This window comes from Marmota monax, unplaced genomic scaffold (assembly GCF_021218885.2).
Source record: "Marmota monax isolate L192 unplaced genomic scaffold, Marmota_monax_Labrador192_F-V1.1 WCK01_AAM20220418_F8-fsc00104, whole genome shotgun sequence".
NCBI classification, from domain to species: domain Eukaryota; kingdom Metazoa; phylum Chordata; class Mammalia; order Rodentia; family Sciuridae; genus Marmota; species Marmota monax.
In genome coordinates, this window is record NW_026693836.1 from 2,325,492 (window position 1) to 2,338,277 (window position 12,786).

At 41.8% G+C, this 12,786-nt stretch overlaps 1 protein-coding gene across 8 annotated transcripts in view; it reads left to right on the forward strand.

Moving 5' to 3' along the window:
- Positions 1-12,786, forward strand: part of Fat3 (FAT atypical cadherin 3) — a 624,627-nt gene that overhangs the window by 563,537 nt on the left and 48,304 nt on the right. For all 8 annotated transcript variants that reach the window (XM_058584984.1, XM_058584983.1, XM_058584987.1 and 5 more), the window contains 5 exons: positions 2,025-2,414; positions 4,974-5,188; positions 6,519-6,656; positions 7,615-7,758; positions 11,003-11,200. In XM_058584984.1, coding sequence (XP_058440967.1) covers positions 2,025-2,414; positions 4,974-5,188; positions 6,519-6,656; positions 7,615-7,758; positions 11,003-11,200 — 1,085 coding nt within the window. The remainder of the gene's footprint in view (positions 1-2,024; positions 2,415-4,973; positions 5,189-6,518; positions 6,657-7,614; positions 7,759-11,002; positions 11,201-12,786) is intronic.

Below are 12,786 nucleotides of genomic sequence, written 5' to 3' on the forward strand. Positions count from 1 at the left end.
CCCTAAAAAGTTCACCCCAGGGACTTTTTTGGTGAACAATTTAATCATGCAGCTACTCTAGAAAACAGCCAGAAAGCATCCCTAAGACTTCTGCTCTAGAGTCTTATTTCAGGGGACTTTAAGAGAAAAAGAAAGCCCTCTTGTTTTCAATACCAGCACAAATAAAATCTGAGGTTGATGTTTATATATTACAGTGTAGTTGTTTTGAAATAGAAATAAAAGTAAATGATGAAACTTTGGGGGAAAAAAATGGACTCTCTGGAATGGAACCAAGAAAAAGCTTTCTGTGTCAACCTTTTGGTTAAAGCCACATAATACGATTTATGTCATCCCCTTCAGATATATGATTTTATTGGTTTGCTGGGAATTTGGGTTTAAGGAAAATTGTATGTTGGGAGAGTAAAATGTTTAACTCTTGTTGTTGTAGAATGCCTGCCCCCTTGGTAAAGTATCATAAGAGGAAAAAAATAATAATAAATTAAAAGCATAGCTAGACCCTCCCCTCTAAGATCCTATGTTCTAGAGTTCCATATTTCACAAAGACACTTTTGGGTGGTTGTCATAGCAAAGACGCCAACTGACATCTGTCTTCATAAAGAGCCTTTAGCATCATATGGCACTTTACCCCTACAAAGTTGTTACATTTTCCTTCTTATAAAGCACAATGACTAAAGCAAATTTGTGATTAACACCATTTTCAAGTGCTGAGATCCTCCATACAAAACAGTTAAATCAATCTTTAACCCAGTCATCATTCAGTAATTTGTAGTTGTTGATGGATATTTCCTGGTTGATATGTTTTAGCTCTTGTATGTGTTAAGATGGTGTTTTTTTAAAATCACAAAGCTAGAAAGTTCCCTCACACTACATCTGCTCTCCTCCTTGATGGAATGCTCCAGGATCCCCTAACCCATAGATTTCTTTCCCCTGCTAAACTCCCTCATGACTTCACCCATTCTCATGGCTTTGCATGTTATCTATTGATGACCTTCAGATTTATAGCTCCAGCTTGGGCTTCTCCACCTAACTCTAGTCTCTTCTACCTAACTTCTCACTTGAACTCTTCACTGAATATCAGATACCCATCTCAAACTTAATCTTCATAGGGTTTCTGGTCTTTCATCCAAAATCTAGTCCTCTTGCATCCCTCTCCATCTCAGCTGGTCATAATTCCATCTCTCTAGTTGCTCGGGTCAAAACTCAAAGTCATCCTGGAAGCCTCTTTCTCTGCCATCCTATATCCTATCAGCTCCAGAATCAGAAAACATTCCTTTCTCATCACTCCTAGTTCAGAATCTGGGACCCCCTCACCTACATGCTCAGACTGGAACCCCATCCCTTATCACCACTCCCAGCACCATCATCCCTGTTCTAGCCGCCATTGTTACAAGAATGTAATCCTGCAGGGGTTTGCTGACTGGTGGATCTGCTTCTGCTCTGACTGCCCTTCAGTCTGTACACAACCAGAAGCTGAAGGGATCCAGTTAATATCTAAGCCACATCCTATGACTCTCCTCTCAAAATCCTCCAGTGTTTCCATCTCACTACCATGACCCACTGGAATGTAAAAACTTCCTTAAGAAATGCTAGACTCTCACCCATTGATGGAACTTCTAGCACCTAGAATTGTGCCTAGTAGATTCTGAATAAATATTTCTTTAAGTCATTAATTATTTAACTAGTTAGTTTCTGTTTATCTTTCTGTGTCATATTTTTACCCATGTATCTATTAGAATCTGAAAGTTTTTCTTAAATCTTGTTTTGGAGGGGGGAGTTATGCATTAACAGTAACCAATGAATTCTGATATTTATTGTCGATATTTTCCCAGTTTTTAAAGGTTTTAATTTAGTTGTATATTTTTTTTTACAAACTGAAGCTTTCATTTCTGTGGTACCACAGCTATTTTTGTAATGATGATTTTTCTCTGGGTGGGCCCTTTAAAACTCAGCAAAATGTTCATATTTTAGTGAAGAACATCTATCTATGTTCTTTTCTGCTCACATTCTTGTGTCACCTCCCACAGGCATCAACAGGAAGGTTGTGTACTCCCTGGCGGACTCAGCCAACGGGTTCTTCTCCATTGACAGTTTGTCTGGCATCATCAGCCTGGAGCAGCAACTGGACCGAGAGCAGCAGTCTTCTTACAACATCACTGTGCGGGCCACTGACCAGAGTCCTGGACAGTCCCTTTCCTCTTTTGCCACGGTCACCATCACTGTCCTGGACATTAATGACAACCCGCCTGTGTTTGAGAGGAGGGACTACCTAGTAACTGTGCCTGAGGATACCTCCCCTGGCACCCAAGTCCTTGCTGTTTTTGCCACCAGCAAAGATATTGGCACCAATGCTGAGATAACATATCTCATCCGGTCTGGGAATGAGCAGGGGAAATTTAGAATCAACCCAAAGACAGGTGGGTAAATAGCAACCAACCGAGAATTCAGAACCTCACAATGTCCTGCTTCTCCTCCAACTCAAACTCCCCTTCTTAGTGGGCTCTTTTTCCTCCTCCTTCCTCCCTTACAAGGAAAGCAGGTATTCTGGTGGCTAAGTCTCCAGCACTCTGCTTCTAAGAATACCCCTGCTAAATTTCAGGCTTCTTGCTGTGGACTTACTTGGCAAAACTTGACCCTAGGTTTGGCTTCAAGATTTCTATCAAGGAAGGTTTGGGAGGAGCAATGTGCTTCCTCCATGGACCATGTGCTTCCTTGGAGGAAGCACATTGAGAAGTAGTATTTGAATTCCGAGCATGAACACACCCATGTGTGTTTGTGTGTGTATTTCATTTGGATCATATGTGCTGGGAAATTATCCTAGAGATGAGCTTCCACCTGCCTCTGTCCATTAATTTAGACTGTGCTTTGTGGTCACTGGCCAGGGACGACATTGGTCATGATCTACACCGGTGACCTGCAGGCTTTACCACACCAGCACCCCACATAGACTCTACCAATTGGTGGAAATAGCACTGCATTTAAGCCCTGCTCATTCCTCCTGGTTAGAACATCATCGTTTCTCACCACACTCTTCAAACGTTAGAGGGGATGTGCAGCATCACCTAGGGAAAATGTGCCTAGAAGCCAAAAAAAAAAAAAAAAAAATACCCAAATACAGCCCTTGGGCTTAATCTTCAATAGTGAGTTAATAAATTGTAGAGGCATTTTAGGGTAAGTAAAGAGGGTTATTCAGAAAAGGTGTTTGTATATTCTTGGAAGGCTAAGCATACTACTCTTGTGTTTTCATATAATTTGTATTTTTATTTGAAAGTCCTTTTGTGGCTATTCTTATTTGTTAAATAATCCCCCTGTGGATAGGCAAGGTGCCTCACATTTTGTAGATAAGGAAAATTAGACTCTCACATCTTTCCACCTTTTAGCCTATTTCCCTCATCACCTGAGGAGTTATGTACCTGTTGAGAAGGTGGCAAAGAGGGTTCAACTCTCTTTGGGGATGGTCACCATATACAAATAAGGAGGTATAATTAGCAGCACTATTTAACATGGCAAATATGCCAGATTCCTCTTAACACATTAGGTGTTTCTCACATATTCCAAATAAGAAAAGCAAAGCTTCAGAGAGGTTACACCTTTTCCCCAATGTTCATTAGTAAATGGATTATCCCAGATATGAACTTGGCTTTTCCTGACTCTGGAATTCATGTTCTAACCTCAATATAATGTAACACTACCAACTGCTGGAACATCAAGCATGCAGGAGATACAGGTCTCACTTTTGACTAGAAATATCGGTAAGGAATTGCACTAGCAGCTTCTCTCAGCAGTGCTTCTGTTTATTAAGGTCATTACTTCAAATTAAAATGTATGGGGACTTCCCTTATTTAACTGTGTTAGCTTTAATCTGTCTAGTTATGACCATTGTATATGAACACGATGGGGAAATGGGTAAGTACCATTTAAATCTGGCATTGGATAACAAGACCGGGTTGCAAAATAAAGCAGGAGGGGTGGGAAGTGCTAGGAAAATTTAATTACAGGGACAAAGAGGTTCTGCGGTAGGTATGTCTACTATTTCTCACCTTAAGTAGAAGTGGACTGTTAGCAGTCTTAGGACCAGAGAAGTCCTCTCTCTGGAAATGTGAATGGATGTGACCTTCTTCCTGTCCTAATGATTGTTTTCCAAGTGAGAGGAAAGTTTTGTTTTTGAGAACTGCTGTATGGTAGTACAAAGACCATCTGCCAGTCACAGAGTATGCTAGATCTTCTCACCAGAAAGGGCTAGGTGAGGAGTGATGTAGCCCTTAAAGAGCCCTTCCTAGAGGTGGCACCTAACTAGAGTTTTCAGTTGTTCTAATTGTTTAATTTAGACAACTCTATGACATGGACATTATCATCTCTTTTCTATATGTAAAGACATTAAACTCACACTCAATATTTGACCACTGTCTGATTACCATGTAGATCCTTTCTCCTATGTCACTATGCCTTGAGATTTCTGAGACTTTTACCCTTTTTGTGCCATAATAGTTTGAGATAAGCATATCATAACTTGACAAAGCATCTTTGTGAGTTAATTCAATTTCAGCTAAGTCTGCAAGTATTTACTTGCTGACAAGGAGCAGGATCATATTATCACATCTACACATGTCATCTCATCCTGGGTATACCTGGGTCCACCTGAGGAATTAGAAGACTTGGCTTTTCCTGGGATGGTTGCCCCGTTCCTATTCCCTAGTTGCATGAGCAGATTTTCATGCTTCTTGAGAGATGTTCAGAAACTGTTGCAGAAACATGCAAAGATTTTTAATTTATTTAGTGTTGTGTTTGATGGATAGCTATGCTTTACTGAAAGCATTAATCAGATTTCTGGAATGCTTTCAGGGAAGCAGTAAATAAATTCCTGAATATCTGAAATTCTTGGCTGGAGATGACGTTGTAAATATTACCATGATTATAGAATGGCTGACCAATGTTTTTCCCTAATCAAATCTAAAGCTCCCCATTTTTCTTTAAAGGGGGTATTTCTGTCTCGGAAGTCCTGGACTATGAATTATGCAGAAAATTTTACCTGGTGGTAGAAGCTAAAGATGGGGGCACCCCAGCTCTCAGTGCTGCGGCCACTGTGAGCATCAACCTCACAGACGTGAATGACAACCCTCCCAAGTTCAGTCAAGATGTTTACAGTGCTGTCATCAGTGAAGATGCCTTGGTGGGAGAGTCTGTCATTCTGGTAAGTGCCAGGGATGTCTAGATGTCTGAGACTATTATTACTCATTACAACGAAGAAGTTAACAAAGTCTCTGTTGGATTTTCTTCACTTTCCCCTTTCAGTGTCTTTGTGTCCCCACAGTGCTAGTCAGATACAAGCCTTTCAATGGTATCCTCTCCAGTTTGTACAGTAGAGTGGATTAGATAGATTAATTTATATCAAGGCTATAGTGACTTTTTTTTTCCCAGAGTGTATACATTTTTAGGAAACCAAAACAGACCATGTAAAGAATTTTTAATGATGGTTCCTACTAGTATATGAACTTGGATGATAAGTTATTAGGTAGCTTGAAGATTACTTTTTTTCTGCACAGTATGGTAGATATAGTTTATAAGGATATATTGTACACTTCAAAATCACTGAGAATAAGTTTCAAATGTTCTCTCCACAAACATTTGAGGTGATGGGTTGTTAATTAGCTTAAATTAGTTATTCCATATTATATCCATAAATCATAACATCACTTTGTAACCCATAAATATGTATGCTATAATTTGCTAGTTTATAATAAAAATTATTGGGTGGCTAAAGATAAACTAAACTTGGCTTACCACCACCACCACCCACACAATCACAGAGTAGGGCAACTACAAATGGGCCACTCTTGGAGGAGCCCTTTAGGGAAGGAATTTTTTGTGATAATACTTAGAACAAGCTATGTGTTTGGAGAACTCAGGTTTTCTTATGCCACAATTACATTTTGAAAATGAGTTATCATCCTTACTGGATCCTGAGTGGGACAAGTCTCTTCCACCCAAACATCTCTCCTTTGATTGCCCCAGCATCAGATGAAGGTGGCTGCAGCCCTCTGCTGTATACGTTAGAGGTGGACTTTCCAAGCCCTCTCTCATTCCTGGATATTATAAGACTCTTTCAGTGCATATAAATATGAACATGAACAATACAAAGTAGTTGACAGTGGGAAGCACATTGGCTATGTGGTAAAAGGGAATATTCTTACACCTCTCTATATGGAAATGCATAAGTTTAGAGAATGTATGACTCTGTAGCAGAAACCACTATTTGCAGAATTGGGAGGGAATTGTGAAAGCACTACCATCAGCTAATTTGGGGCTCTCACTGTCTCAAGCCTGAGGAAAATCAAGCATGAAAAGCACCAGGTTGTAGGCAGAGGAAATTAGCAAAGAATGAGATGGGGCTCCACTGGGGCTTATCACTGGCATTGGTGAGCTGAGCTCCTAGGAATACTGTCAGTTCTGGAACTCTAAGAATAAAACCTTTCTCTGTCTCATGTTATGTCTTTTCTATGTTTTTCTTGGTTTCGATGAAGCTAATAGCAGAAGATGTAGACAGCCAGCCCAATGCACAGATTCATTTTTCCATTGTAAGTGGAGATCGGGACAATGAATTTGCAGTGGATCCTGTTTTGGGACTTGTAAAGGTTAAGAAGAAACTGGATCGGGAACGGGTAAGCTATTCAAGACCAACTCCTTTCCCATCCACACCTATATCTCCACTGGAATCAGGGCACAGGCTTCATGAGTATAAATAGCAAGGTTCTCTATTCTAAATATTGAGAATAAATAGGGATACATTAAAATGGAGTGTGGAGTATTTGGGTTAGACTTCCTGCCAATAATAGCAGCTGGCAATTGTTTATATATGGAGGTTTGAAAAGAAAGAGCAAATATGTGTCTTTCGGAATGGCTTAAATTTCAGTCCATCTGCAAGTGAGGGCAGAAAAGTACCTTCAGTGTTAGGATCCTGTGGCACTGGTTTCCTGAGTAACTTTAGCCCTAAGTGAGCAGATACAAAAAGATCCCTGAAGGAATCTAAGCCAGAAAGAATGATACAGAATATTCCTATGTCCATTAAATGTTAAATATTCCTATGTCCGTTAAACTGAGTTTCTAAACCTTGTCTTTCTTGACCAAAACATGTGTCTTCAAAGAGAAATTAAATATAGAAACAAGTGTCATAGTAGCGATGCTAAAAAGCAGATGGAATCTACTGGGTGTTGTATTTCCATGCCTCCACCAATACTAAAACTAGTAAGTCAGACAGGTCAGAGGTGACAATGGTTGTGATGAACAAGGGCCCAGAGCTGTGGCTCTAACAGGGAGTGGTTTTGTCTCCCAGGGACACTGAGCAATGTTTGAAAACATTTTTGATTGTTAAAGCTGGACAGAGGGTGATACTGACTCCTGGTGGGTAAAGGCCAGGGATGCCTTCAACCTTCCTACAGTGTCCTCAACAGCAGAGAATGCTATTCAGCTGCAAATGTTACATGTTGAGAAACCTGGGCTAGAGAACCACAGAAAGGTGACTGATCTATAACAAAGCAGAGCGGGAACCTGCAGTTCCTGAGTGCCCAGAAGAAAAGAAGTGCTGCTGTTTCTTACTGTCACCTCTTTGTGCCTTGGCAGGTGTCTGGATACTCACTGCTTGTCCAGGCAACAGACAGTGGTGTTCCCGTAATGTCATCAACTGCAACTGTCAACATCGATATCTCTGACGTAAATGACAACAGCCCAGTGTTTACACCTGCCAACTATACTGCTGTGATTCAGGTAAGCAGATCTCACTTGCCAGGCACTCATCTGTATGCATTCAGCCCACTTCCTGTGCTGTGTTTCCCTCCCTGTCTTATTTGGTTTGAGTTTACCATAGATTAGGTAATTTATAAACAACAGAAATTTATTGTCTACATTCTTGAGACTGGGAAGTCCAAGATGAAGGCTTCATCCGATTCTGTGTCTGGTGAGGGTCTTGTCTCTGCTTCATAATGCAGCTTTCTAGCTGTGTCCTCACGTGGTTTATAAAGCAAACAAGCTTCCTCAGGGCCTCTTTTATAAGGATGCTAATCCCTATCAAAGGTTCCACCTCTTAATACTATTGCATTGGGAATTTCATACCAACATATGACTTCAGGGAGAACATAAACATTCAGACCATAGCATTCATTTGAGTTTCTTATTATTTCTTAGTAGGCATGAAAAAGCCTGATTCTTCTACCACAGCTGATGAATAAATGTTGCTAAGATGTATCCAGGACAGGGTTCTTTCATGTATCAGATGTTTTATGTACACTAGCAACCTATAAAATAGGACGGTGGATTGACCTCCACTTGAGAGTCAAGGAGAGAAGGATTGTGAGGTTAAGCAGTTCACCCAAGATCCTGTAGTTGGTAAGTAGTAGAGTCAGGATTTGAATTTGGGTCTGACTTTTGGGGGAAAAAAAAAAACCAACAACTCTGTAATGATAGGCAATCTTTAAGCAACTTTGTGCTGTTCTGACAGGGGAGGGAGATTGATAAGAACCATCTCATTATTCAAAGGGAGATTGGCATCAGGGTAGAGCTGCTACTCATTAAAATTAATCTTCCATGGGCAATTTGTTTAGCCCTTTAAATTCACCTGCTTCTAAAAATTAGACTGCAGGATAAGGTAACTTACAGCTCGTATTCTGCTCTCAGAGAAAATGAATCTTCCCATTTACTTTTTATTCAGAGGATATTTCATGAGCACAGTTCCAGGTGCTGAGCTTCCTTTACCTCCCCATGTTTTTAGAAGCCGGAGACCCAACCTAAGCTGGATCAATCCTGACATACTGTCAGTGCAGAGGGCTTGGAGGAGATAGAAATTGAACTGGACAATCATCTCTTGGCCTTGTCCAGCTTGGTATCAGAATTACCCCCAAGGGCTACCAGGATTGCTACCCAGGGCTTTGTGGGTAGAAAGTAAGATGAGAGTGGACAGATCTTGAGGGGACACTTTGGGATGACATCGAAGACTGTGAGTCTGGCCACACTCAGCAGGCTTCCTCAGCCCCCATGCTGCTGAGCTGTCCAGGGATCAGAGCAAGCAGCTACCTGCTGGTTCCAGCCCCTGTGTCAGTGGAATCCTTTCCTTTGGAGAGGAAGTTGCATTTCCTCTTCTCCCTTGTTTTTCTCACCAGCTGTGCATGCTGATCACTCTCCTGCCTCCACGAAGCTTCACCCAGGCCTGTGCCTTCCTCCATGTCTATCTCAGATTGCTCACCTCCATGACCATTGCCCCCCATGGCACTCTTTCCTCTCACAGGCTCTGCTTGCCTCCCCCCACAACAAAATGGGCTTTGCCTACTCATAATTCATTTTATGACACATATCCATGGCTTGGCAGACTGTTTTCAAATGCAGATGGCAAGTCAGTCTGGGAGTGGTGGTGGGGTCCTCTCTGCCGGGCCTGTCTGTCTGTGTCTTTGGGCACCTTTCTTTTCCATGTGGTGACCCCGAGGGCACACATTCTTTCTCCCTCTCTCCTTCTAGTCTATAGAGGAAATGGCCTTTATAGAGTGAGCAAACAAATCAATAAATCTCCTGCTTTGTATGATGCTGAGTATGTTGTTCATGGAGAAGAGTAAATCTTCCCTGGGCTGGGTTTTCTCCACGATGGTTCCAAAGGGAAGCTATGATGGCCAAGAGGGCACTTGAGAAAAGGAGCAGGAGACCTTTGAGGTTCTATTCCCTTCCTCTTTCAAAACCCATGCCAAACTAATGTATCCACCTAAAAACTAAAAGATACATAAATAAATAAATATTTTTTTAAAAAAAACATACCTTCCGGGCTGGGGTTGTGGCTCAGTGGTAGAGTGCTTGCCTGGCATGCGTGGGGCCCTGGGTTCAATCCTCAGCACCACATAAAAATGGAGGAATTGCATCCATCTACAACTAAAAAAAAAAAAAAAAATTAAAAAAACATGCCTTCCTTTCCCCAAGCCAGAATGATTTCTTTATTCCAACATATGGTTTTTATAAGGCTAATTTGGCACACAAAACTTGAGTGGGCCTGCCCTCCACACTGCAGCGTATCACTGTCTCCATCTCTGCAGCTCAAACCCATTTAATCCTTGAGTCGATGCCATCAGGAGGCAGGAGCCAACAAAGCTAACTTCAGACCCAGACCACAGTAGCAATGAAGTCTAAACAGAGGGGGGCAAGGAAACCGGTGCCTGTGCTATGGAGGATTTAGTTTGGCATTTTCAAAGAGAAGATAACCTCAAGAAAGAACTGCAAAGAGTCTTTGTTTTCTCCTTTTGGGGAAAAGAGTGAGGGTTTCTGCAAGATAACACTTACAATATAGCATCAGGGTTTCCATAGACTGATGATGCAATGATTCCCTTTCTCTTTATTTTCAAGTTGAGGAATATTCCATCCCCCTTCTCTCTTCTAGAGAAACATCGCAAAACTATATTCTAGGGTGGGTTATAAAAGCTTCATCTTCCACCTGGACTGTGCTTTTGCATATTGACTGGGAAATTGCCAGCATGTCCCCTCAAAGCATCCAATGTTGTGACATTATGTCACAGTGTTGGACCTCAGCATATTTGTATTATGAGTGTGAAGAAGAGCCTCCCCCACACCCCACCAGGAGAGATTTCTCCTGGCCTGAGAAGATCTCCAGTGTTGCCACCAAGACTGGAGAGAGCCATGCAAATGGGAACAATCCCAGAGGTTTCCTGATAAATGCTGGGCACTTTGAGCTGATGAAGGACAAGGTGTACCCCACACTATCCTGGGAACCTATAAGCCAGCTCAACATGAGGACCTTGTGTTCTCATCTTCAGAGCATCATCTCATGAGGCAGACACTGATGGAAAGAGGGTGCTTGCCAACACCAGCATGTTGAGACGGCAAGAGGATGTCACAGAGAACCCCTTCCACTAAAGCCCAGTTTCCTAGCTTTTCACTCACCACCAGTGATGAGGGATTTTAAAAAATGTGAAGAGAAGTGTAATTTTTATCTTCCTTTTTATCCTTTACTGTTATGCAGGAAAATAAGCCAGTAGGCACCAGCATCTTGCAGCTGGTGGTAACAGACAGAGATTCCTTTCACAATGGGCCTCCCTTCTCCTTCTCCATTTTGTCGGGAAATGAAGAGGAAGAGTTTGTGTTGGACCCTCATGGGATCCTTCGGTCAGCAGTGGTCTTCCAGCACAAGGAATCTCCAGAATATGTGCTCTGTGTCCAGGTATGGCCTCGTTCTCTGTCCACATCAGGCTGCCTGTCTCTCTGCTTGTTTCACTCCCTGTCGGTTGGCTTTTCTTTGTCGAACAAGTCAACATAATTCATTACTGTGAAGGAATGTTCCCCTCTTAATCGCAAATTCAATTTCACACCAATAAAAGCGGCCTGTGTGTGTGAAATTGAACAGGAAGGAAGGGAAGCTGGCTGGTTCAGGAAGGACATTTCTGTAGGTTGAGCCTGGCAGACAGTCACTTCACCTAAGTCGGCATTCTAAGACTCTTGGGGTTGTAATTAACCCCCAAAGAAACTCATTGGTTAAAGCTTGTGGCTCTATACTGAGCATTGTTTTCCACATTATCCTACTTGAGGAAGCTACCAGTCACTTTCTTAGTGGAATTTAGTCATAGTATGTCCTCTGTCTGTTTGCCAGGCCTCCCTGGTGTGGCAGGGGGAAACCAAAGACTCAATTGGCACTAGCCTTCCAGGATCTCTCCTCCAGTCATTGGCCTGTGTGAAATGAAGTAAGCAAAAACAAAGGGTATGCAAAGGATATAAAGGGAAGCAAAAAAAAACAAGAGAGAACACAAGAGTTCTCCCATGTGAACTGTGCCAATAGTCAGATTTGTATTCCATCAGTAAAGTTGAGTGACTTTTCAACCCACAGGTATCCACAGAGAGCAGCCCACACCAAGTATGTATAATGATAAAAATAGCAATCCTTTGTATTTGTATAGATTTGAGTAGATGTTAAGGGCTGAAGGTATAGTTTATTCATAGTATGTGTGAGGCCCTGAGTTCCATTCCTAGCAACACACACACACACACACACACACACACAGACACACACACACACACACTCTACATGTTATCTCTTTGGATAATTTATACCTTGTTCTACTCCTTGAAACCATCCAAATTAATAACTGCCAGGTCTGAGCATGCCAGTGAACTCTTCAGTTGCCGCCACTCTTTTAACAATTTATATCACAGTATAGGGACTCAAGGCCCAAAAAAGTTTTCCAGTGTCTTCTCACAGCAGGGAGTACAGTGTTTCCATCTTCTGTCTAGTTGTTAGAAAGCAGATATCATCTCTCAGGCTTTGGGATCCCTGTAGCAGACCCTATCCTCCTAGTACCTTGAAATAAACTACCACCAGAGCCCATGTTTTCTTCCTTTATAAGGTCTCTGGGTGCCTCAGTGATGCTCCCTTTGCCATCTTATTGCCCCATACACGTACTATTATATCAGAGATTCCTGGTAATTCCTCTGCTCATTTTCTTCTAACTCATCCCTCCTGGGTCAATCATTCCAGTTCAATTATTTGTTTTCCTAAGTGAGAGATGAACAAATTATAACCCTTTGGCCAAATCCTGCCCTCAGTCTCTTTTTTCTAAATAAAGTTTTATTGGATGTAGCCTCACCCATGCTTCGTGGCCACTTCCAGGCCCTAAGGACAGAATTAAGTGATTGTGATAGAGACCATATGACCCACAAAGCCTAAAGTATTGGCTTTCTAGCCCTTTGCATAAAATGTTTGATTACTCCTGCCCTAAACTAATACTATAGCTCTAAACTAAAAATCAAGCACTT